Genomic DNA, 24,786 nt, shown 5'->3' with positions numbered 1-24,786 from the left:
ACAGTCTTGCTGAGCTGTCTATGTTCTTTTCCAGTTGAAATACTTTGTCTTCATTGTCTGATGTTCTATCTTCTAAGTGTTCTACTCTGCTGGTAGTATTCTCCATTGAGTTTTTAAGTTGGTTTATTGCTTCCTGCATTTCTAGGATTTGTGTTTGTTTGTTTTTTTATAACCTCTATCTCCCTGTATTGTTGATCCTTTGCTTCCTGGATTTGTTTGCGTAATTCATTGTCGAAGTGATCTTTCATTGTCTGATTTTGCTGTCTAATGTCTTCCTTGATACTCCAGATCATCTGAAGCATGTATATCCTGAATTCTTTATCTGACATTCCATCTGCTGCAGCTGTTACCTCTTCTAAAGTTGCATTGACCTGCATTGCTTGTGGTCCTTTCTTTCCTTGTCTTTTCATACTGCTTGCGTATCTTTCCTGCAGGCGCGGGCGGCGGCTCTGCTCTCTTATTCCAATTGGGGTGTCGTGGCTACCACGCCGGCAGGTCACTGGGCCTGTTCTGGGCGCTGGCGGCGGCTCTGTTCTGCCCCTACTCCAATTGGGGTGACAAGTGTACCACGCCGGCAGGCCACCGGGACTGATCCGCCGGTCGGTTGCAGGTTTGCCTACCCTGCAGGCGCGGGCGGCGGCTCTGCTCTGCCCCTACTTCAAATGGGGTGATGTGTCTGTCATACCGGCAGGCCACTGGGCCTGTCCCGCTGGTCGGTCGCAGATCTGCCCACCTTTCGGGCACGGGTGGCGGCTCTGCTCTGCCCCTACTCCAATTGGGGTGTCGTGACTACCCCGCCTGCAGGTCGCTGGGCCTGTTCCTGGCACGGGCGGCGACTCTGCTCTGCCCCTACTCCAATTAGGGTGGTGTGTGTACCACGCCGGCAGGCTCCTGGGCCTGATCCGCCAGTCTGTCGCAGGTCTGCCTTGGAGGCGCGGGCGTCAGATCTGCCCTGCCCCTCCTACCACGCTTGCGGACCCCTGGGCCTGATCTGCAGGTTGGTCACAGGTCTGCTCACCCTGCAGGCACGGGTGGCGGTTCCGATCCGCCCCCACTCCAATTGGGGTCACGTGGCCACCACACGGGCAGGGCCTGATCCGGGCGTGGGAGAAGGATCTGCTCTGCCCCTACTCCAGTTGGGGTGACGTGTGTACCACACTGGCAGGCCACTGGGCCTGACCCGCCAGTGTGTCACAGGTCTGTTTACCTTGCAAGCGCGGGCAGCGGTTCTGCCCTTCCCCTCCTACCACGCCCATGTACCACTGGGTCGCAGGTCTGCCCACCTTGCGGGTGCGGGTGGCGGCTCCGCTCCGCCCCCTCTCCAATTGGGGTCACTCGGTCACCACGCTGGTGAGCCGCTGAGTCTGCTCCGGGCGCTGGCGGCGGCCCGGCTCCTCCCCTCTGGCTCGAGGACAAATTGAGGAGACTCGGGTGTCTGTGCCTCATCCCCGCTACCAGGAGACCAACTGTTTCTGTCGCCGCTGGTATTGATGAAGTTCTCTCCTCCGCCGCTTTCTGATGGCATCAGATCTCTGCCATGTTGGTATCCTATGCGAATGGCAGCATTTTGTTCCCCTTGCCGGGCAACCAAAGCAACGGGTGAGTCCTGACCGGCCCTCAGCAGGACCCGGACCGAGAAGCAGTTTCCGTGGGCTCCTAGCCCTGGGCCAGGGCAGTTCCGGGAGCCGGAACTCGGCCGCTCCGTGCTCGGTGTAAGCTCCGATAAGAGTAGGCTCTAAGAAGCAGTCCCCGCGGGCTCAGTTCCGGGAGCCGGAATTCGGCCGCTTAGTGCTTGGTGTATGCTCTGATAGGAGCAGGGTCCAAGAAGCAGCCTCCGCAGGCTCCCCAGCCCTGGGCCAGGGCGGTTCCGGGAGCCGGAACTCGGCCGCCCCGCACTCGGTGTTCGCTCCGATAAGATCAGGTTCTAAGAAGCACCCAGGCACTGAACCCTAGCAATCTGTCTGCAAGCCGCAGGCGAATGGCAGCCTGAAATTACCTGTTCTATGGCTGAATGAGCTGCAGTCAGTCGAAAACTGGGATGGTGACGTCAGCTTTCCAACATGGTGGCTGCTGGCCTCCTCTGTGGTCTGACCGGTGTGGAGAACCGAGATGGACCGCTTCCTTCCCCCGTCTCGAACCCAGAATTCAGCCCTGAGTACGGTGTTTGCACGGCTGGCAGAAACTGCAGCGCTGTATCCCTGTGTCGCTATCTCCTCGTTTCCCAGCGAGCGCTGCAGACTCTAGCCATGGGGCGATTTGCTGAATAAGCATTGTTACCCTCCGTGCGACAGACCTCTTGCGTTTGAGTCCCCGTAGCCGATCCTCATGTGATGGAAATCCTTCCTCCAGGTTCCGGAGCACCCCACTATTGCTGGAAATTCCTAACAAGATAGCCTTTAGCCGTCCTGACTTGTCATACTCCCACACAGTGAAGCAGCACACGGGGGCAATGCACTCCCCTCGCCGCCATCTTCCACTTCTTAAGTATTTTTTTAGTTGTTGATAGACCTTTATTTTATTTATTTATATGTGATGCTGAGAATCGAACCCAGTGCCTCACACATGCCAGGCAAGTGTGCTACCGCTGAGCCCTAGCCCCAGCCCAGTTCAGATTTTTGCTACCAACTGAGTTTAAAAGACAAAAGAAAAATGGATTTTCATTACTTTTTACCTTAAGCATGCATACATGGGACAGTGGAATGGTTTCCAAGTGTTATTTGAAGGTGACAAAAGGCAAAGCCTGATCTTTTTTTCTTTGTCTTTTTTTCTCCCTGTCACTCCCCTTCTCCTTTCTCCTACTGCTTTCTAAGTCTTCCAGTATCCTCCACTGTTTCCATCTCTTTCCCTCTTTCTTTTTCCTGCATTTACATGTCTTCCTCCTCTGTTTGCATCTCTTCCACTTCCTTCACTTGGCATTTAGGGCCCAAAAGATCCTGTGTCAGCTTACTTCTCCAGACCCGACACCCACTAAACTATTCATTTCTCTATGAATTCTTCTTACCTGTTGGCTCAGTGTCCTCCCCACTTCCCTCTTTTCTCCTCCCCTTCCATCTTATTGATACTTCAAGGAGTTTATTGTGATCTTTTTAAAAAATAATTTTAGTTGTCAGTGGACCTTCATTTATTTTATGTGGTGCTGAGGATCAAACCCAGTGCCTCACACATGCTAGGCAAGCCCTCTACCACTGAGCCACAACCCCAGCCCCATTATTGTGATCTTTAAAGAAAAAAAAAAAACTTTAAAAATTATTTCATTATAAGATATTTTAAACATACCAAAGAATTATGGAAAATATTTCCATAAATTCATTATCTAGATTTGATAGGTATTACTTAAGATTTTTTAAGAAAACTTATTGCTGTACTCCATCTTACTCCCCATTCTTTGTTTCTCTCTCTTATCTGAATAATAAAGTACAAAATAGAAGTATACCTATTTTATTAATGCTTCTAAATATAATAAAAACTTATAAAGAGCTTCTTTTGATTTTTTTTTTTTAATGTATAGATGGACACAACACAATGTCTTTATTTTTATGTGGTGCTGAGGATCGAACCAGGTTCCGCCTGTGCTAGGCGGGGTCCCTCCCGTGCTTGGCAAGCTCTCTACCGCTGAGCCACAATCCCAGCCCCTTAAAAAATTTTTTAGTTGTAGATGGACACAATACCTTTATTTTATTTTTTATTTTTATGTGGTGCTGAGGATTGAACCCATCGCCTCACATGTGCGAGGCAAGCACTCTTCTGCTGAGTCACAATCCCAGCCCTAAAGAGCTTTTTACTAGGTTACAAAAAATTAATTCAAAGTTTGGGAAACCGTACTCAAGGATCCAGAAGAGGTATTCTTCTACTATTCTTCCTTAGCCTCCCCTTTCCCTTCAGTTCCTATTCTCCATTTTTTCCTCCATGTACTCATTCTCTTTTTCTATCTCTTGTACCTCCTCCATTTCTGCTTCTTCTGTTTCTGTCATCTGCTCCTCCTCATATTCCTTCTCCATCTCTGTCCATTTCTCTCATTCTCCATCTTATCTCCTCCTTTTCCATCTTTATCATGTAAATAGCACCCCAGCCTATTCACTTTATTAGTTTCTATCCTTAGAAATGTGCTTATGCTTTTAATGTGCTTATCTTTTTTTAATTTTTAGTTATAGATTAACATAATACCTTTATTTATTTATTTTTATGTGGTGCTGAGGATTAAGTGCAGTGCCTCATATGTTCTATGCCAGCTTTCTACCACTGAGCCACAATCCTAGCCCTAAAGTGTGCTTAACTTGTTCTACTTTTGCACTGAACCATAGTATTCTTTTTTTGAAACATTGTAATAAGAATGCAAGTCATCAAGGGAGTCATAATTTACAGTTTGCTTTTGTTGTGTGATCCTTCAGTAGCTAGTAGAGCATCTACTAATATATACCCTAGATGGTATCTTCCGATTTATCTTCCTATTTATTAATGATTCCTTAAGCTATATCTAATCAGCTGTTATGCCTTCCCAGATAAATTTAAGTTTCATTTACTATATTTTCATTTTTAGAAGTTCTATTTGATTTTTAAAAAATCTGTCACTTTTTAGTTTTCTGATCCTCCAAATTATATTAAAATTTTCCCAGTAAGCAAGTCTAGGTATTTTGTTAGTCTGAGTTTGATAACAGACACTTAAGATTTTATATAGGTCTATTCCTAATATCTGTTTCCTTCTAAATGTTCATTGTGTCATATTTCCTTTGTGCCTGGTGACCTATAGAAACTTGTGGTAATAATTTGAGACCAGAAACCCTCTTTTGTGGAAATTTTGCTTTTGCTTTGACTCTTGCTTGGAAATAATACCAGTCTGAGCTCAAGAGTTCAAGAACTTGAGTGTCTGGATTGCCCAAGCATTTGTTTTTTATTCATTTCCCTGCTGCTCTCTTTTGAGAGAAGTTTGAAAAGAAGACTATAGGAAAATAAAGGCTTTCTTATGTTTCACTTTAACTTTGAGAGTAGAGTCATGTGGTGTACCAGCTTTTGACTCTGCATCTTATGTGGGTTTTGATTTCTGTTCCCTTTTCCCCACATAGCCTTCAAAATAGAAGTTTTAATGTACTAGGTTTATCCTTGTATTTCTTAACTATCTTATCAAACATAGTTGCTTTTAACTTTTGTTTTTGCATTGTCAATGGGCCTTTATTTTTATTTATTTATTTACATGCAGTTCTGAGAATTGAACTCAGTGCCTCACACATACCAGGCAAGCACTGTGTACCGCTGAGCCACAACCCCAGCCCCAATTATTGCTTTTAAGGTTCTTAAAGTTATGTATCTTATCCAGTGTGATGTGCTGTTCTAGGCATTATTCCACGTAGGGAAGATATAGCACTAGGCAAAATACACAAATGATCCCACCCTCTTAGATTATATATTTTAGTGGGGAAAAAAATGCAAATAAAATTAATGAAATATGTAGATAGTAAATGCTGGGTAAACTAAATGAAGCAGAGAAGCAGAGGTAGATCAGAGTATCAAGGTGTTGGAAGGTGACAGATGAATAAAGACATGAATATGGTGAGTGAATAGTGTGGATTGGGAAACAGGGATATATAGAAAGAGCATTCTAAGCAGAAGAAACAAGCCAAAAGGCCCTGACCTGATGTGGGTACCAGCAAAGAAACTAGTAGGGTTGAATGGGAGGGAGCAAATAGGAGATGAGGTTGGAGAGAGAAAGTAGGTGATGAGGTTGGAGAGACTTATGTGATATCTAAGATTTTAGAGTCCTGATAGGTCTTTTAATGGAGTCATCAGAGAATTTTGAGCGCAATATGATATGACTTTGTTCAAATCAGAATGCTGTGCCAGAAAAAAACTCTTGGAGACAAAGGTGAGAATCAGGAAAAAGAGTTGATTGTGACAATTATCCATGGTTTGTTATAGGTAATGGGGTTACTGCATAAACAAGAAAATTCCAGAGGCTCTGGAGGCTAAGATAGGAGGACCTCCAGTTCAAAGCCAGCCTCAGCAAAAGCAAGGCGCTAAGCAACTCAGTGAGACCCTGTCTTTAAATAAAATACAAAATAGGTCTGGGGATGTGGCTCAGGGGTTGAGTGCCCCTGAGCTCAATTCCTGGTACTTCCCTCACCCCACAAAAAAAAAAAAAAAAAAGAAGAAGAAGAAGAAGAAGAAACTTCCAAAAATCAGCTTTATGACTTTATTGGGAAGTAATTTCTGCTATAAAGAAAATAATTGGGATTTGTTCTGCTATTTTATTATAGTTTAGGGGAAAAAATGAAACCCAGAATATTTATGGCTTCTAGATAAATTATAAAACAAACTTTTTAATTTGAAGTCTTATGATGATGAATGAGTTTTATGAATTCCATTGATTTGTGGTTAAAAGAATATATAACCTTATTGGCAGTGGGCAAAACTTGTTTTCATGCTTGTAGATTTTCCACTGACTGACTGATTGATTTAGTGATTGGTTTGATTGTGATCCTGAGGATCAAACCCAGGGCTTTATGCATGCTAGGCAAATGCTTTGCCATTGAGCTACATCCCTAGACCTTGTTTTTCCTTTTAATATATATGAAGTTGTATTAGTGGTTACACAAATATTTAAAGTTCCTTCTTTCTGTCCAGTTGACTCCTTTACCATTACTAAATGTCTGTATTTCTCTGGTAATGCTTTTTAAGCCTGCTTTGTTTGAAACCAGCTTTTTTTTTTTTTTTTTTTTTTTGGTTGGTGTTTACCAATATCTACCTTTATCATTTTACTTTTAACCTTTATGTAACTCTGAAATATTTCAATGAAGCCATCTATTTTTAAGATATTCAGTTTTGATCTTTTACTTCTACTATTTACTTCATTTACATTTAAGGTAATTATTGGTGTATATGGTTTTATACTTACCATTTTATTTTTATATTTTGTCTCCATTCCTGCTTCTTTTTCGTAAACCAGATTTTTTTTTTTTTTTTTTGAGAGAGAGAGAGGGATGGAGGGAAGGAGGGAGGGAGGGAGGGAGAGAATTTTTGAATATTTATTTTTTAGTTTTCGGCAGACACAACATCTTTGTTTGTAAGGGGTGATGAGGATCAACCCGGGCCGCACGCATGCCAGGCGAGAGTGCTACCACTTGAGCCACATTCCCAGCCCCAGTAAACCAGATATTTTTAATATACTCTTTTTCTTCTATTTTATTTATATATGTATTTACCCTTCTTTTATTGCTCATCTTATAGCAAGAATTGGCAAACTGTTGCTTGCAGATCAAATCCAGGTGTCCTCATGTTTTTGTACATAAAATTATATTGAAACACAGCCACAGCTATTTGTTTACATGTCATGTATCATAGAAAGATCATAATGTACATGAATTGCAAAACCCAACTTTTTTGTTCTCTGATCCTTTATGGAAAAGTCCACCAACCCTGCTGTAATAGTGTTTCTTAAACTGATCATGCACAAGAATCTTCAGGAAGACTTCTTCTTTTTTTTTTTTTTAATAGTTGTAGTTGGACATAATACATCTATCTATCTATCTATCTATCTATCTATCTGTTTATATGTGATGCTGAGGATCGAACCTAAGGCCTCTTCACATGTGCTAGGTGAGTGCTTTACCACTGAGCTACAACCTCAGCCCAGGAAGGCTTCTTAATAGGTAGATTACTGGGCTGCATCTTCAGAATTGGGCTGGGGCCCAAGAATTTACATTTCTAACAAACTGCTGGTGATGCCCAACTACTGGCCTGGAGACCACATTTTTAGGAACACTGTCCTAGCTAGGTATTATGATGTAGCATCTTTGATTTATTATAATCTAAAATCAACTGCATATTGAGCATCCCTTATCTGAAATGTTTGGGACCAGAAGTGTTTCAAATTTTGTATTTAAAAAAAAAAATATTTGCAGATTTCAGTTGCATCTGTAATCCCAAAATTCAGAATGCCCCAAAATCTAAAACTGTTGGAGCATCATGTTGTCTTTCAAAAAGTGTTAAATTTTGGAGCATGTCAGATTTCAGTTTTTAGATTAGAGATGCTCAACCTGTACTGTGTTTACTACTTCCCCAATAATGCAAAATCCTTAGAACCTTTTAACTTTGTTTGCTCATCTCTTAGGAACACCATTTTATAATAACTTCCAATTGGCAAAAACCCAAATGTCTATCAGCAGAATAGATATTAATAAATTGTGGCGTGTTCATATACTCGAGAACTTTAAGCAATGAATCTGCTAAACATTACTTTCCAACTTCTAGTGAAAAGAAACTAGATACCTGAGTGCAAATTGTATGATTCCTTTTATATAAAGTTTATAAGTGAGCAAAACCAACTGTTGCTGTAGAATTCAAAACTAGTAGTTAGTTTTGTTAGAAAATAATGACTTTTAGGGGTCTCATAAGTGTTTTCATGATACAGGTAATATATTAATCTGGACAATGATTATGCTAACATGTTTATTTTATGAAAATTCATTGAACTGCAAACTCCAGATCTGTATACTTGACTCTATTTTAATTAAAAAGCTAAAAATTAATCTCTCAGTAGTTTGGGGAATATTAAGAGTTAATTTTTTAAAAATGGTAGGGACATTTACTCTTCAATTCTTGTGTGTGTACAGGAACAGAACACTGTTTCCATGGGAACTTCTGTCTACTGTGTGTTTCAGTGCCTAACTTTCTGTAAATTTTTGTGTCTACTCTTTCTTAGCTGCATTTTTAAAATAATGGTGGCAGAAAATTTTATTTGAAATTGTTATTGATGTTCTTAACAGAACAATCTATGTGAAGCACAGGTTTTAAATCCATTACTTTATCTAAACTGATTTCCTAATTGTTTTATACTAAAACAGTTATTTTTTAACTAGAATATACTCTTTTTTTCTATAAATTGTGTTATTTAAGAAAAACACTGAAATGAAATGTGGCTTTATGTTAGGGTGTCTTTGATTCTTTTGTCCCCCCCACCCCAATAAATAAGTTTTAAAACTTGTTTGAGATATTTTCTTTAAAATGTATTTAATAGTTGTACAGATAATACCCCTTCATCTGGATGATTTCATTCTGGGTGGTTGGGTGTCTTACAGGTAAGGAGAACAGGTTGAAAGGAAGGAGATTCTGGCATATTGATCTGAAGCTTGTGGTGAAGCTGCTTTTCTGCCTCGCCCATCTTGTTTGTCATAGTTGGTTTGTGCAGGGTCCTAGAGAAAACCGTTTCCTCAGTAGAGTAAAACTGAATATATCTTGTGATTTTTTTTTTTGTTGTTGTTGTTTGTTCTTTTGGGGGTGGAGGAGGTGGTCTTGAGCTGTTTCATTTGTATATAAGAAGATGATACTAGTGTGGTCATTATATTCTCAAAGGAGCCTTGTAGAATATTAGAGAATCATTTATGAAAACAAATTGTTCAGTTTGGTTTCTATGGCCTATACAAAGAGCAAATTGTGAGATTATGGAGTTAATTATGTACAGTAATGAGCTGTTATAGCCCATGTTTTACTGATGCAATCATAAGCACCTCAGCACAATGAATATTGCATAAAACCATATTTTTCTATTTATGTAAATTCATATGTGAATTAAGTAAAAGAAAACTTAGACACATAAACTATTAGTATTAATTGCCTTTAAAATTTTGAATATAATAAAGATTGCAGATGCATAGAGAATTTTTTTAGATGCATGGAGAATTTTTACCTTTCATCTGGCAGTAGCAGCCATAAGATGATGTCACCTTGTAGCTGATTGGCTGTTACAGCACCTAGGGCAGGGAAGAGAAAGAAAAATGCCGGCACAAACCTCAGTGGTGGTTCTGTGGTTGTTTCTGTCTATTTTTGATAGAATCCTTGATTAGTATCAAATTTACGGTATTTGGCCATGTGAACTATTGGGAGCATCCTAGGGTGAGGGAAATTAAGAGCTTTCAGAGGAATGAGGCGACTGATTTGCAAGAGGATCTGTGATTGTAAGTTGCAGAATCTGGGTATAAGGAATAAGGCAGGGCGTGCTGGAAGAAGCACTATGGGAGGAGCTGGCAGAAAATGATTGTATGAGTAGCAAAAAAATGAAAAATGCTTCTTACTGCTCTTAGAGTTAATGCTTGTCTTTTGCCTTAATTCATACAGGTAGGAAAATTTATAATACTGCATTTGATTTTAAATTTTAGTGTTTTTTTCATATGTGTTAACCAGTATATTCATGCTTATTCAGAAGACCTTGGTTTTGTATTATATATCTTATCAAAGTTATGATTTTATATATGGCATTATTTGATTTTTGAGACTTATGAAAAATGGAACAAAGCTTAATTTCCTTAAAATACATTTTTCTAATGCTTTGTGTAGATAAAAGCTTTGATGATGAGGAATCAGTGGATGGAAATAGGCCATCATCAGCTGCTTCAGCCTTCAAGGTTCCTGCACCTAAAACATCCGGTAATCCTGTCAACAGTGCAAGGAAGCCTGGTTCAGCAGGTGGCCCTAAGGTTGGAGGTAATGTAAATCCATTTCGAATTTGATGTGCATGCTCCATGCCCTTGATATGGCCCCACATAGTTAGAACTTCGGAGGAATATGTTTATTCATGACTGCAGCACTATTGCAGATTTGGGGAATCCGTTGCAACACACATAATATGCTACCTTTTTGAAATGTTAAAATATTGTATATTGTTATTTCCTATAAGAACATGTGAATTAGTGTTTTCTTGATGGTATTTATTTTCTAGATGCCATTTTTAGAAGGAAAGATTCTAGGAACGTGTGTGTGTGTGTGTGTGTGTTAAAGGAGAGAGGTTTTTTTAGAATTTGGCTATTAATTTTACTATACTATAGCTGTTTTATCTATAAAATGCTGCATTATGTAATGAATTTACACATTTGTCTAAGTAGTAAGTCTTAAATACCTCAATATTTAAGAAATGGTTGAAGATACTGATTACTGAATCATTTGTCACAATAGGAAATGGGTGGTGGTCAAGTAAAATTTTCTCAAAAAATGACTTATGGATTAGATAATAATAAATAGGAATAAAGCAGGTTTTATGAATTGTACAGCACATAGTATGTTCATTGAACATATTCATTGAACTGTTCATAGAACTGTTCTTAGCATGTTGCCTTTCTTTAAAATTTTAAATGGTATTTTTCATATGCTAATTAGAAAGCCTAGTACCTTTCAGATGTTAGTTTCTGCTGGATTATTCTTATGAAATGAATATATAAGAATAGGATAAATATTAACACTAAAGGAACACTAATCTATTATTTTAAAAAATAAATGTGTTTCAATTATATCTTGGGAAAACAGGTACATCCTTATTTATAATACCTGATGGGAAAAACATGGTCTTGAGGATTTTTATGTTTTTTCTTTTTGTTTATAGTACTTTGATTAAAAAGAAAAGAAAAAATAAAAGCTGTATGTTTTGACCAGGTTCTATACGAGTCATCCTTCTTTAATCTTTCAGTACAACCCAATATTTTTTTGTAAGTCATATGGTATTCTAAATATAGAGAAACTATCATAGTATTTCATTTTAACTGTCTTTAACTCCCTGGTGTGTAATGTAACTAGCTAGAAAGATGGTATGGTATGTATATATGTATGTGAATGTATGTGTGTGTGTGTGTGTGTGCATATATATATATATATATATATATATATATATATATATATACACACACAAATAAATGACCTGTGAAATTAAAATGTCTTACCTGTTTCTCAGAATATTTTGAGTAACTTAACACCTTTAAATTTTAATTATTTTGTTTTGCAGTTATAGAATTGTGTTCTTATCTAAACATTACTTATGATATCCTTACAAGGTATTTTGTATTAGGCATTATTACCTATCTCTAGTAAAAAAAATACATGGCATTCAGTGGTTTCTTCCTTTTGTAACAAATGGCTGTCTTCACTCATTACAAGGGAAATATGTTTTTCTTGATTTTGAATTATGGAATTTTACTTATGATATAATTTGTGAAACTTGTCTTATTTCACTTAAAATAGGTAAATATATAAAATACATGGTGATAGTAGTTAACATTTTTGAGAATCTGGACTAGTGGTTTATAATTAGTTTTGTTTTTTCATGGCTTAATATCTTAGGTGAAAATTGATATAATAGTTTAACTCCCACACAGGTCTCTAAATTCTGGTACTAATCAAATGAATATAATTCAATTTTTAATAATGAGTTTCTGAATGTCCCCTGTTCTGTAAACTGTAGTTCTACCAGATATAAAAATGTTAGTAGTTTTCTTATTTGTTGTCACTAATCACTCACAGATTTACCATCCATCTAGGCAGTGGCCCTTTCAGTAATAATAAATGAAAAATTTTTGTTCATTTTCTCCTTTTTCTTCTTATGCTGCCTCCTCTTTTTTGGCAGTTGGAGATTCATTCTTGTTTCTTTGTTTGACACAGCTCATTTAGGTCTTCTGCCCATTTTTCTATCCAAGAAAAGAGCTACTAGCCAGAGGATATTGATGTTGTTTCTGTAATTAATGCCATTCTTGGCTGTCTTACTTTGAAATTTCAACTTTAGATTTTCTGGTATTGGCATAGACTTATTGATTTTTAAATTAGTTGTAAGAAGTTTTCTTAGAGTTGCAGAATCTTTGAATTAGACTAGAACTTGGGTATCTGGTCTTTCATAAAAATCATGATAGATATGTTCTGGATTAAAATTCAGCATACAACCACCGCTGTACCAATACATACAGACATAATCAGCTGGAAATTATGTTGTACTTTCTTCCATGTACTTCATAATTGCTTTTCCAGTTATTTTTACATATACAAATAAATATTTGGGAGAACAAAGTTAACATTATTCATTATATCATTTTCAGTACTTTTTTTTTCTATTTTCTATTTTACCCTAAACATTTTCTCATTCTCTTAATTATTGAAAATTATTCATTGCTACATCACATCTAGGTTGTCTTCAGTCTTTTCTGCTTTTATTAACTGTGTATGTATCATCTCAATCATTTACTTGGTATAAGTTTCCAAAGTTTGTGATCAGAAGATGCAGGAATTTTTAGAATTTGGAAAAGTATTTTCCAGAAAGGTTATAAACCCATTTCAGTTCTGGATAATTTCTTTTTTATGTTACATTAAAATCTGCCTCCTTGGAATTCATGGAATTATTTGTTAACATGATACTTTTGAATACTTGAAGGTTGCTTTCTCTCTTTATATGAGTTATCTGTTTTCTGGTTACAGCCCTACTGAGTTTGACAAATCCTCTTTGGTGAAATTACCAAATAAAAGTAAAATGAGCTTCTTTAAAATCCTGACTAAACCTATTTTAGAAGTTTTAGAATTTAATATACATATCATAATAAAAGAGATATGTGCTATTTTAAGCAAAGCACCCTAAACAAAGCTAGTAATACCTATGCATAATCTGTAGTATGTGTCAGTTTGCTTTGGCCTTTGGCCTTGATGTGCTGTCCTATTCTAGGCATACTGTAATTCTGTAGCCTGTAAGCCAAGGAGAATTGAAATAAAGATTGTGGTAGAGCCAAACCAATATATCATTGCTTAAAAAAACCCATATTATGTGAACATCAAAAGTATTACCATTGTGTTTAACTAATTAAAATGGCATAAAACAAATTCTCTTTAATAATCCATTTCCTGAATAGCATTTGTTAACTTCATAGTAGGAATTTAGATGAACATATTTTCCTTTCTTTTCTCAATGGTTTGGATTACAATTGCTTAAGATACCTGATTATTTAAAATACTTACATTTCTCTTGAGTTTTAGTTAACAGTTTTTTAAAAAATGAGTGTTCTTTTATATACATTGTCTTATTTAAGGGGTTAGATATTTTATTATCCTAATGAGCAAACTGAAATTTGGAGAAGTAACTTCCTGGGATCACCCATCTAATAAGTGGGTAAAGCACAAGAATCATTTTGCTATGTGGCTGCCACACTTATCTCTGTTGGTAAATAGGAATCTTCTAGGTCCTTTACCTCTGAGATTATAATCTGTAGAAATTATTAAAATCCCTATGTGGTCATTTTAAGGCTTAGCTAGTATGTATGATTCCCAGAAAAAGAGAATATTTGGAAATATTTAACAAATAATTTTTACATTGTAAGTAGAAATGCTTATTTTCTTGTTGAAATTGCCTTCTAAATGCTGTATCTCTATTTCTCTACAAGTTATTTTGACTTAATTTTCAAAAATGGCAGTATGTCATTTTTTATAATTAATATGAGATTTTTAGGTTAGTCACTTGTCATTTGGGCTTATACATATCTCAATCCTTGAGAAAAGTTAAACAGATTATCAGTTCTCAAAGTTCTCTTACTCTCTCATTCATTCATTCATGTGAACAGACTGCTTTCTTTCCATTGTTCCCATCTAATGTTAAAAGACTACATTGAAATATTCTTATAATTAGATAATTACTGCCATTTCAAATACAGTAGTACTTATCTTTAGGATATTTTATATTTGTTCCACTTCATTTATGTCTCACTTGAGATTTTATTAAGAATATTTTATTAAGAATAATTTTCTACAAATTATTATTTTCCCATCATGCAAACAACAAATTACTTTTTCTTTCTTTCTTTCTTTCTTTGTTTTTTCTTTTGGTACCAGGGGTTGAACCAGGGGTATTTATTCACTGAGCCACATCCCCATTTCTTTTATATTTTATTTAAGAGACAGGGTCTTGCTGAGTTGCTGAGGCTGGTTCTGAACTGGTGATCTTCCTGCCTCCACCTCCAAAGCTGCTGGGATTACACATGTGTGCTGCTCTGCTTTTTCTTTTGAACAAATAAACATAACAAGAATCATATGCACTTAATAAATCTGAAGAATTTTTTTGTTGAATCCTGGAATCCAAATTTTTTTTTTTTGACTAGTAAACCTATTTTTTGGTTTTGAGCTTTATTTAAAATCAAATAACATTTCTGTTTGTGTATTTTAGTTTTTTTCTTCCTCTTCCTTTTTTTTTTTTTTTTTTTTTAACTGACAGGAAAAGATCCTAAACTCAGATTTTAACCCTGAGGGGTCCTTAAAGATGATCTGACTCATATCCACAGGCTAAGCCTCAGAACATTGAATGCTGGGGATGAGATGGGAACTTAGTGCTTGGCCCACTGTCAGAGGCTTCCTTTTGGATCATTTCTAAGTCATTTCCTAGTTAATAGTGCATATAATACATGTTATTTTATCCCATGTAGATTTAGAGTTTGACCACTCACCATTCTGTCATTAATTACTGTGAATCCTCAATCATTTACTATCCATCATAAGATGCCCTGATGCTGTTGCCTATCTTAACTTTTGTTTTAAGATTAATTCGACTTGAGTATGTAATGGATAAATTAGTGTAAGTTGTCTGCTTTCTTACTACATATAAGAATATTTGTTGTCTTTGCTGTTGATATTTTATTTGACCCTGCTTTTGTGTTACCTCCTCTGCAAAATCTAAAATGGCAAAGACATTTTTTGTATAAAGTTTATTTTTTGAGGCATTCAGAATGTTGATAAGAGAGGAAATTATATAAGCAAACAATTTTTATTGACATTAAAAAGTCAAATTTCTCACAGGAAAACTATTGTCTCTATATACAGCTTTATGTAGACTTTAATGTGTGCAAGGTTCTATGTTGTGCACTGAGAAGGCCATATAGAATGTGCAGTTCAAGGTTTTAAACTTGTAATTGCGGTACTTGCTCATTTGTCCACTATTGTTAGCATTTTGGTCCTGTACTTTTTGACTAAAATCTAGGTGTTAGAAAACTGTAAAGCCTTATATAGGAATATAGATTGATCCAGATTTTTGCCTCAGAAAAGATTTGACAGATAATTCATAAAGATCTCACACATGATGAATTTTTCTTTATATTTGATACATATAATTTTTGGTCCTTATAATTAATAATATAATTTAAATGTAATAATATAATTTTTAATACTGTAACTTAATTTTTTTGATCTATGTAGTTTACTCTGAATCAAGTATAAAGAAAAACTACATGGATCAAAAAAATTAAGTTGTAGTATTACTTGATCCAGAGATCAAGTATAAAGTATCAAGTAAAAGCTTGTAATAATAGCTACAATCTTAGGCTTATATTTATCACATACATTCTAACATAATTGATAAACCTTTTTTTAATGGTCATATTGTGAATTTTAAAAATTTCCCATTAACTTATCATTTGTCTGTTTAAAAACCGTTTCTTACTAATGAAAAGAATTGAGAGACATAATTTGATTTTAAATATAAAAGCCGTGCTTATTATTAAACAATACATTTAAAAGAATCTTTTAATAATAGCTTGCCTCTCTAATCTCATCAACCTGAGACAAACAATGTTGATTTGACAAACAATTTTGATATGTATGTTTCTATGTCATATCACTCCATGTTCATTTATGTAGGTACTCAGATTTCATCCCCCCCATTAAATGTTTAGTAAATATCTTGCAGCATGATTTTTCCCCCTCTCAGAATATCCATTAAGAAGAAAAATTATTTTCCTCTATTTCTCAGAGCCTCTAGTTGTTTTAGTCTGTTTTCTGTTACTGTAACAGAATACCTGAGAGTGGATAAATTACAGAGAATAGAGATTTATTTCTTATAGTTCTGAAGTCTGGGAGGTCCAACATCAAGGTGCTGACATCTAATGAGGGCCTTTCTAGGTCTCAGCTGATGAGAGTGCCCAGATCTCCCTCTTATAAAACTCCTATAATAGGAGCCACTTCCTCATGACTCATTTAAATAATTACCTCTCAAATGAGGTATCAACATGAATTTGGGAATATGTTTCTAATACATGAACTTTTATGGAACACATTCAAACCATAGCAACTATATTCTACATTATTGTTGCACCATGACTTAATAAATTATGTCCCTCTTAATGTCATTCAAGTTGCCTGCAACTTTTTTTTTTAATATTTATTTTTTAGTTTTAGGTGGACACAATATCTTTATTTTATTTTTATGTGATGTTGAGGATCGAACCCAGAGCCCTGCACATGCCAGGCGAGCGCGCTACCTCTTGAGCCACATCCCCAGCCCATGTCTGCAACTTTTTGCCATTACAAACAATGCAAATTTCCATATATTTTGACATTCTGGTGCTTCTATTCTGTGGAAGATTCATCTAAAGTTACTTCATCAAAAGGAGCTCTTTATGTTTTTAATTTAAATAAAGACATTATTTTATCTTCTCTAGCATTGAATATAAAGCTTCATTAATTAATTCCTGTTTTTTAATTTAAAAATTTTTAAATATACATATATATATGTATATTTTAGTTGTTGATGGACCCTTATTTAATTTATTTATTTATATGTAGTGCTGAGAATCAAACCCAGTGCCTCACACATGCTAGGAAAATGCTCTACCACTGAACTACAACCCCAACCCTAATTATTGCTGTTTTTTTTTTTTAATTTTTATTATTGGTTGTTCAAAACATTACATAGTTCTTGACGTATCATATTTCATACATTTGGTTCAAGTGGGTTATGAACTCCCATTTTTACCCCGTATACAGATTGCAGAATCACATCGGTTACATATCCACTGTTTTACATGTTACCATACTAGTGTCTATTGTATTCTGTTGCCTTTCCTATCCTCTACTATCCCCCCTCGCCTCCCCTCCCCTCCCCTCCCATCTTCTCTCTCTACCCCATCTACTGTAATTATTGCTGTTTTGACAGATTAAAAAGTGGTATTTCTTTTAATATGCATTTTTCTATCCACCTATCCATTTGACCATTAGCTAGTGAATGTTAACTAAAACTTTTCGAGTCCTTCTACTTTTGTGATCTCTGGGAAATGTTAGTGAACAAAAATAATGTTTCTGCTCTCCTGGATTTGGTTTTCTAGTGAAGTTCAGTATATTTAAATCCATTAGTAAGAATTAACATATTTTCTGTGAAATACAAGGTAGAATTTTTTAAAGTATTAGGCCTTTTATTTTCTTTTTTTTTTTTTAAAGAGAGAGGGAGGTGGGGGGGAGAGAGAGAGTGAGAGAGAGAGAGAATTTTAATATTTATTTTTTAGTTATCGGCGGACACAACATCTTTGTTTGTATGTGGTGCTGAGGATCGAACCCGGGCCGCACGCATGCCAGGCAAGCGTGCTACCCCTTGAGCCACATCCCCAGCCCCAGGCCTTTTATTTTCTATTTAAAGTTGCAAGCATTTCCTTAGTCTCTCCTCTGTATATCATGTTTTTTTTTTAAGTTGTTGATGGACCTTTATTCATTTACTTATATGCAGTGCTGAGATTCAAACTCAGTGTCTCACACATGTCAGACAAGTGCTCTACCACTGAGCCACAACCCCAGACCTGTATGCCATGTTTTCGTGTCATATTTCTATTTTTATTGTCATGGTAGGTAAAATAGCTATCCTTTTTTTTAAAAAGTTTTAGATAGACATAATATCTTTAATTTATTTTTATGTGGTGCTGAGGATAGAACTTAGTGCCTCATGTGTGCAAGGCAAGCACTGTCCCATTGAGCTACAACCCCAGCCCCTATCCTTTTATTTTTGCCTTCCAAATTTTCTGTCTTGAATAAGAAGGACTACTGTCCGGTTCCAAAAGTACAAAACATCATTTATTCTAAAGCATTATTTTACATTTAATTTGTTTTGTCTTATATAATTTATATAAAATTGTAGTATAACTATTTACATTTATTTCTTCTTTATTCATGACCAATTAAGTCTGTGCAATTAAATAAAACATCCTTTACTCCATGGAAATACTACCCTAATATATTTTGGGCTGTTTTTGGAATTTCTATCCTTTTTTTCTTGATGTAATTGTATCTATTTTAGCTTTATGGTGAATAGTTTCCCACACTTTTTTTTTTAAGCTGTAGTTGGACACAATACCCTTATTTTATTTATTTTTGTGTGATGCTGAGGATCAAACCCAACGCCCTGCACGTGCTAGGTGAGCGCTCCACCGCACAACCCCAGCCCTCCCATACTTTTTATTGTGAAGAATTTTGAGCCTACAACAAACTTGATATACAGTGAACACTAATCACCTATATTTATAACCAGTGATATCCCATATCTAAATTCTTTCTATAGAGATATATTCTCACCCATATTAAATATTTTTTTTTCAGACACAAGAAAATTCTGTAATATTATCTATAAAACAATCCCCTAACCAGCTTTTGTCTCTGTGACACTGATATTTTGAAGTCTAAAGTCAATTGTCTTTTAGGTTGTCCCTCATTTGGATTTGTCTGATTTTCTTTGTGACATTACTTAGCTTTTCCATAGTCCTTTTATTTTCTGTAAATTTATTTTTAAACTATATGCTCACCTCCCTTTCAGCACTTCATTTCTTTTTTTAAAAAAATATTTGTTTTTTAGGTTTAGGTGGACACAATATCTTATATCTATGTAGTGCTGAGGATTGACCCCAGTGCCTCATGCATGCTAGGCGAGCACTCTCCCACTGAGCCACAACCCCAGCCCCTCAGCACGTGTCATTTATATATTCAAATTTCCCCAAATGTTCTTTAAGAATATCTTTATAGCTTTTCTTATTCCAACCAGATTATATCAATTCTCTCTTGGGTAGTTGGTGCTTTAGTATTTATTTCTTTCATTCCAGACTTTAACCAGTTGCCCTTTGGTATCTTCTATATCTTATCAGAGTTTTTGACATTCTAATTAATCTGTTCTTTCATATGTATAATTGCTGCTTAATTATATTGATTCATGTTGGAATATTGTGTTACAGTTTCTACTCTACTAAGTTGTTGGGTTTTTTAAAATTAACTAATTTATTTATTTAGGTATATATGACAGCAAAATGCATTTTGATTTATTGTACACAATTGCAGCACAACTTTACATTTCTATGGTTGTACATGATGTAGTGTCATACCAAATGTGCATTCATACACATACTTAGGGTAATGGTGTCCATCTCATTCTACCATCATTCCTGCCCACATGCACCTTCCTTACCCTCCCTTCCCTTTGCCCAAAGTACCTCCATTTTTCACATGCTGGGATTTTGTTTTAAGCAGATACTTTTATCAGCATAAAAGATTTTCATTCTTATTTTGTTTACTTATTGTAGTCTATTATAGACATGAGATTATGTATTCTTTTTCTGATAATACATTGGATTTTCCTGGGCTACAAGTAACAGGTGATTGATTCTGTGGGGCCAGGAAGAAAAGTTTGTTGTTTCTCAGTTTAAGAATGCCCTCTTCTGTTGGTTTATAGAAATGCAACTTTTTTACTAACTCTGTGGGTCTTTTTACTGATTCTGGGATTGTCTTGTTTCAGACATTGCTTATCTTTTATTTATTTCTTTATCTACCAAAGTTCAAAAGTATACTCTCTCCTTCTGAGTGTGCTACTTAGTAACTCTGGTCCTGGGGGAAGTTGATGTTTATGTTATGCAACAACCAGGATCTTCTTTTCTATGACGCTTCCTCTGATTTCTTTTCTCCAGGACTGCTCTATAGTTGACATTGCTGGTCTTGGATGTTAGTGTTTCCTCCATTTACTTGTAAATTGAAGTTTGAAGTGTTATAAGCATGGGCTATAGATTGTTTCATTGGTCCTTTTTTCTTTGATCTCCATTTTAGTGCTCTAAATGTTTTACTAAAATATATTAACTCCCCCACCCAATTTTTTACTTTTGTTTTCATTTGGTTAGTTTATTCATAGATACCTTAAAGTATTAGTTACTATTGAACCTAAGTATTTTTCTAATTTAAAGTTTGTAATTTTGTTGCCACTGCTTAGAAATAAAATTGATTTTTTTTAAAGAGAGAGTGAGAGGGGGGGAGAGAGAGAGAGAGATTTTTTTTAATATTAATTTTCCAGTTATCGGCGGACACAACATCTTTTTTTTTTTGGTATGTGGTGCTGAGGATTGAACCCGGGCCGCACGCATGCCACGTGAGCGCGCTACCGCTTGAGCCACATCCCCAGCCCAAAAAATAAAATTGATTTTTATATATTAATTTTATATTCAGCCACTTTTGACTTTAATTTCTCATGACTTTCCTATCTATTATTTTGGGACTTTTTAAATTGACAAGTTAAAAAATCATCTGTTTTAAAGTGTACAATATATGATTTAAATTTTTAGTTAACCTGTTAGCTACAAAGACTGATTTGATTATGGAGATGGAATTGAGAGTACTTTAGTTTTCATTGGGCTTTTTAATATCTAGAAATTTTAAAATATTAAATTTATTATTGAACTATTCTGTAGCAAGCATGAATTAGTTCCTCTTTTATTAATCTAATTGCTATTACTTTTTTAAAAAAATATTTATTTTTTAGTTGTAGATTCAGTTAGGAAAGAGAAAATAACACCAGTTATTTTTACAGAGTATTTAATAAAGGTTGAGCCCTTATGCAAAAATGCTTGGACCAGAATTTTTTTTTATATTTTGTATTTTGTGTATTTTGGAATATTTGAATATACATAAGAAGATAATGGGGGTTGAGACCTATGTCCAAACATAAAATTCATTTATGTTTTATATACACCTTATACTCAAAATTTGAAGGTAATTTTATACAATATTTTAAATGCTTTTGTTCATGCAACAGAATTTAATGGTGTAGAATTTTTACTTGTGGCATCATGTTAGTAAAAAGTTTCAGATTTTAGAACATTCAGATTTCAAGATTTCAGGTTAGGGACACTCGGCCTATATAAAGAATTGTTAAATGGCTATCGATGACTTAAAAATGTGAAAATAAAACACTAAAATATGAAGATAGCAATTACATGAAGCAGATACCATGCTCAGGACTGGAGGAACAAAATGAGGATGTTAGAATTATTAAAATGTAGAGGCTTAAAGCCAGGTATGGTGACATGCACTGTAGTTCTAGCAATTGGGACTTGAAGTATTTTGACACAAGATCACTTGAGACCAGGAGTTCAAGACCAGTTCCGTGACACCCCATCTCAAAAACAAACAAAAACATAGGGACTTAGAGGAGGGACTCTCTGGTGATCTGGAACTCACGTGTCTAAGGAGCAGGTACTGTCTTTGATGGCTGCAGTGAGCTGATTTATTGAATGCTACCTATACTTCAGATCTCTGCCAGAGTAACTAGAGTTTTACTGACAAGAACAGGAAGTATTCAGAAGGGAGCAGATTCCTTCTTCTTTCAGCTTCCAGTCTCTGGCAAGAGCTTAACAGAAATCATTAGGAACAACTGAAAAATAAGGGTTTGGTGAATGCTAGGCTTGGCATCTGAAAGAAGAATAAATTTGGAAAGATAATACCTTAATTACTGGCTCTTAAATAATTGCTATACCTATTGTTTCCTTTTAAAATTTAATACATACAATAAAGGAAGTTTTATCTGTATAATTTAATTTTAGGACTCTAATTTTTTCCATATGCTTTTGTGACCATAGGACCATACACAGGTCCTGTGTCTTACTTATTTGCCATCATTTACTGATGGTATTAAGTTACTCTTCAGTTTTTAAGATGTTCATTCTTTTATAGTATTTGTGTCCTTGCTAATGCACTGAATGGGGGATGTGGATTGGGGCCCTCTGCTTTAGTAATTTGCATTTTATCTAACCAGTCTAGCCTAGTTCCTTTTAGAGAGTTAATTAGCTATTTCCATGTACTTTGACTTTTTGAAAAGTGGAGGTTTTCTTTTTTTAATGATTTCTTATAAATTGGAATATCCCTCAAAATTATGCCTTTGTTCAGATCAAAGGCATAAATTTTTCATGTTGTCCCTAGTGCTAAAATGCTTAAAAATGAACCTTAGGAAATTGATTTCCTTTTAATTAGCAGGTGCTTCAAAAGAAGGAGGTGCTGGAGCAGTTGATGAAGACGATTTTATAAAAGCTTTTACAGATGTCCCTTCTATTCAGGTAAAGCTACCTGTGAATTGGCTCTCTCCCTGAATATAGCCTATTTGCTTGTTCAAGTCATTTGTTTTGCCCCTTTTTAAAAATCATTTTTTCCTTAAACGACTATATAAATTATATATTTGACTTAGTACAAAGCTATTATTTATTGGTATAATTAGATTTTCAAGTTGTTTTCCACTTCCCGGTAAGACTGAAATAAAATGGAATCCATATTATTAAGTCATATTACATTATAATGTCTATCTTAAAGTTCACATTCTTGAATTAATTTAATTGTTTAATATTCCCTTTTATTGAAATAGAATGAAAGTAAGAAAACCAAAGTTACTCAGGGAACCAAAAAGGAAAAGAAAAGGTTAAGAGAAATGACTATATAAGAATGAAAATGCTTCAAAAAGAAATACTCATATTGACAAAGTTAGTTATTATTATTTTTTTTTAATGCTGACAAGATTTGAGCCCAGAAAATGTTGGAGATTTGTTGACTAAAAACTTTGAAATATGTTCACATAGAACTTACTGAAGTAGAGTGGACATACTTATTATAATTGAGAGTATTATTTCCATTTTTTTAAGATACAAAAATATTATATTGTACATTACATTGGTATAGCCTTTTTATTCAAAAGTTTAAAAATAATTTTCCACAACTTAAAATTTGTGATTCTGTTTCATTCATTTGAATTGATAGATGATATTCTATTGCCCGAACATGTCACAGTTCATTTATCCTTTCTGTTGATGGATATTTAAGTCGTTAATAACTTTTTGCTGTTACATATCCTGCTTCATTGAAGGTTCTTTTTAAACTGTGGTCTTGATTGTAGGAGTTTCTGTAGGGTGTAAACACAAGGAGGGAAATTGTGTGGTTATAATCTTTCAACTTTACTAGATATTACTCTGTAGGATTCTTTTTACCAGCTAAAACTCCTATGAGAAAAGTTTGATTATTCCCATTTCTTCACATCCTTGCCAACACTTGATGTCACTCAGAGTATTTTTTTCCAGCATGATGGGTGTAGATGCTGAACTCTTTTTGAGAATATTTCACATTGCTTTATTTGCAAACTACTTTTCACTGCATATATTTGCCCTTTGAAACAAAAAGTTGTCCTTAAGCTATTTAAAATCTTAAGAAGTTGTGAGAAAGCTTTAAAAATGTCTTTAAGAGTATTTTGGGTTTTTTATTGAATTTTTTCCCCATTTTTAGAGAATAGGAAAACAGCGCCCCCCCCCCCCTTATATTTTACAGACCTTTCGTGTAAGGCAAGGATTTGTGTTATAGGAAAAATTGGTAAAATTTACTTGGAACTGAACATTTTTCCTTGTTCAGTATATTCTTGTCAGAATGGTAATATCATAGTATACTAAAGTCAAGGGCTACTCACCTTATGGAAAAGAAAAATTATTTCACAATTACCCCTTGGATCCTTGTAGTTGATGCTTTGCCATCCCCAGATGCTCCATACCTTTCATTGTGTCCTCTGTAATATCTGTTTCATAAATAGAAACTTCCTGTCTGTCATTGACCCTCAATGATCTTACCTTAATGAAAATTTGGTTTCTTTTCTTAAAACTCTTTAAAGTCTTTTTATTTTTCTTTACTCATGTGTCCTTAATAATTGATAACAAGTTAATTATGCTTGATTTCTTCATTGTCTCTTGGTGATCATTATTCCTACACCCACTTATATGAGGCTCATGTTCTTTGTCCAGCTTCCTTATAATTTGGACAACATTCCACTGTTTCCTAGATTTGAATCCCAGCTCTCCCACACTAGCTGTGTAACCTTGAACAGATTTCTTAATCCTTTGTATTTCAGTTTCTTCATCCTAAATTAGAAATTAATATTACATACTCTGGGGGTTGTTAAAGAGGATTAAATATTACAAT

The 24,786-nt window shown here is 35.3% G+C and overlaps 1 protein-coding gene across 50 annotated transcripts in view; it reads left to right on the top strand.

The window, feature by feature from the left end:
- Window positions 1–24,786, top strand: part of Clasp2 (cytoplasmic linker associated protein 2) — a 201,755-nt gene that overhangs the window by 63,507 nt on the left and 113,462 nt on the right. For 25 of the 50 annotated variants that reach the window (XM_058576652.1, XM_058576658.1, XM_058576640.1 and 22 more), the window contains 2 exons: window positions 10,324–10,470; window positions 22,810–22,892. In XM_058576652.1, coding sequence (XP_058432635.1) covers window positions 10,324–10,470; window positions 22,810–22,892 — 230 coding nt within the window. Of the gene's footprint in view, window positions 1–9,590; window positions 9,945–10,323; window positions 10,471–22,809; window positions 22,893–24,786 lie in introns of those variants that run through there. The other 25 variants (XM_058576638.1, XM_058576644.1, XM_058576650.1 and 22 more) reach the window with 11 other exon arrangements.

Source organism: Marmota monax, unplaced genomic scaffold, assembly GCF_021218885.2.
Source record: "Marmota monax isolate L192 unplaced genomic scaffold, Marmota_monax_Labrador192_F-V1.1 WCK01_AAM20220418_F8-fsc00021, whole genome shotgun sequence".
Classification (NCBI taxonomy): domain Eukaryota; kingdom Metazoa; phylum Chordata; class Mammalia; order Rodentia; family Sciuridae; genus Marmota; species Marmota monax.
The sequence above is the reverse complement of the archived record's forward strand: the minus strand, read 5'-3'. Positions and strand labels throughout refer to the sequence as shown.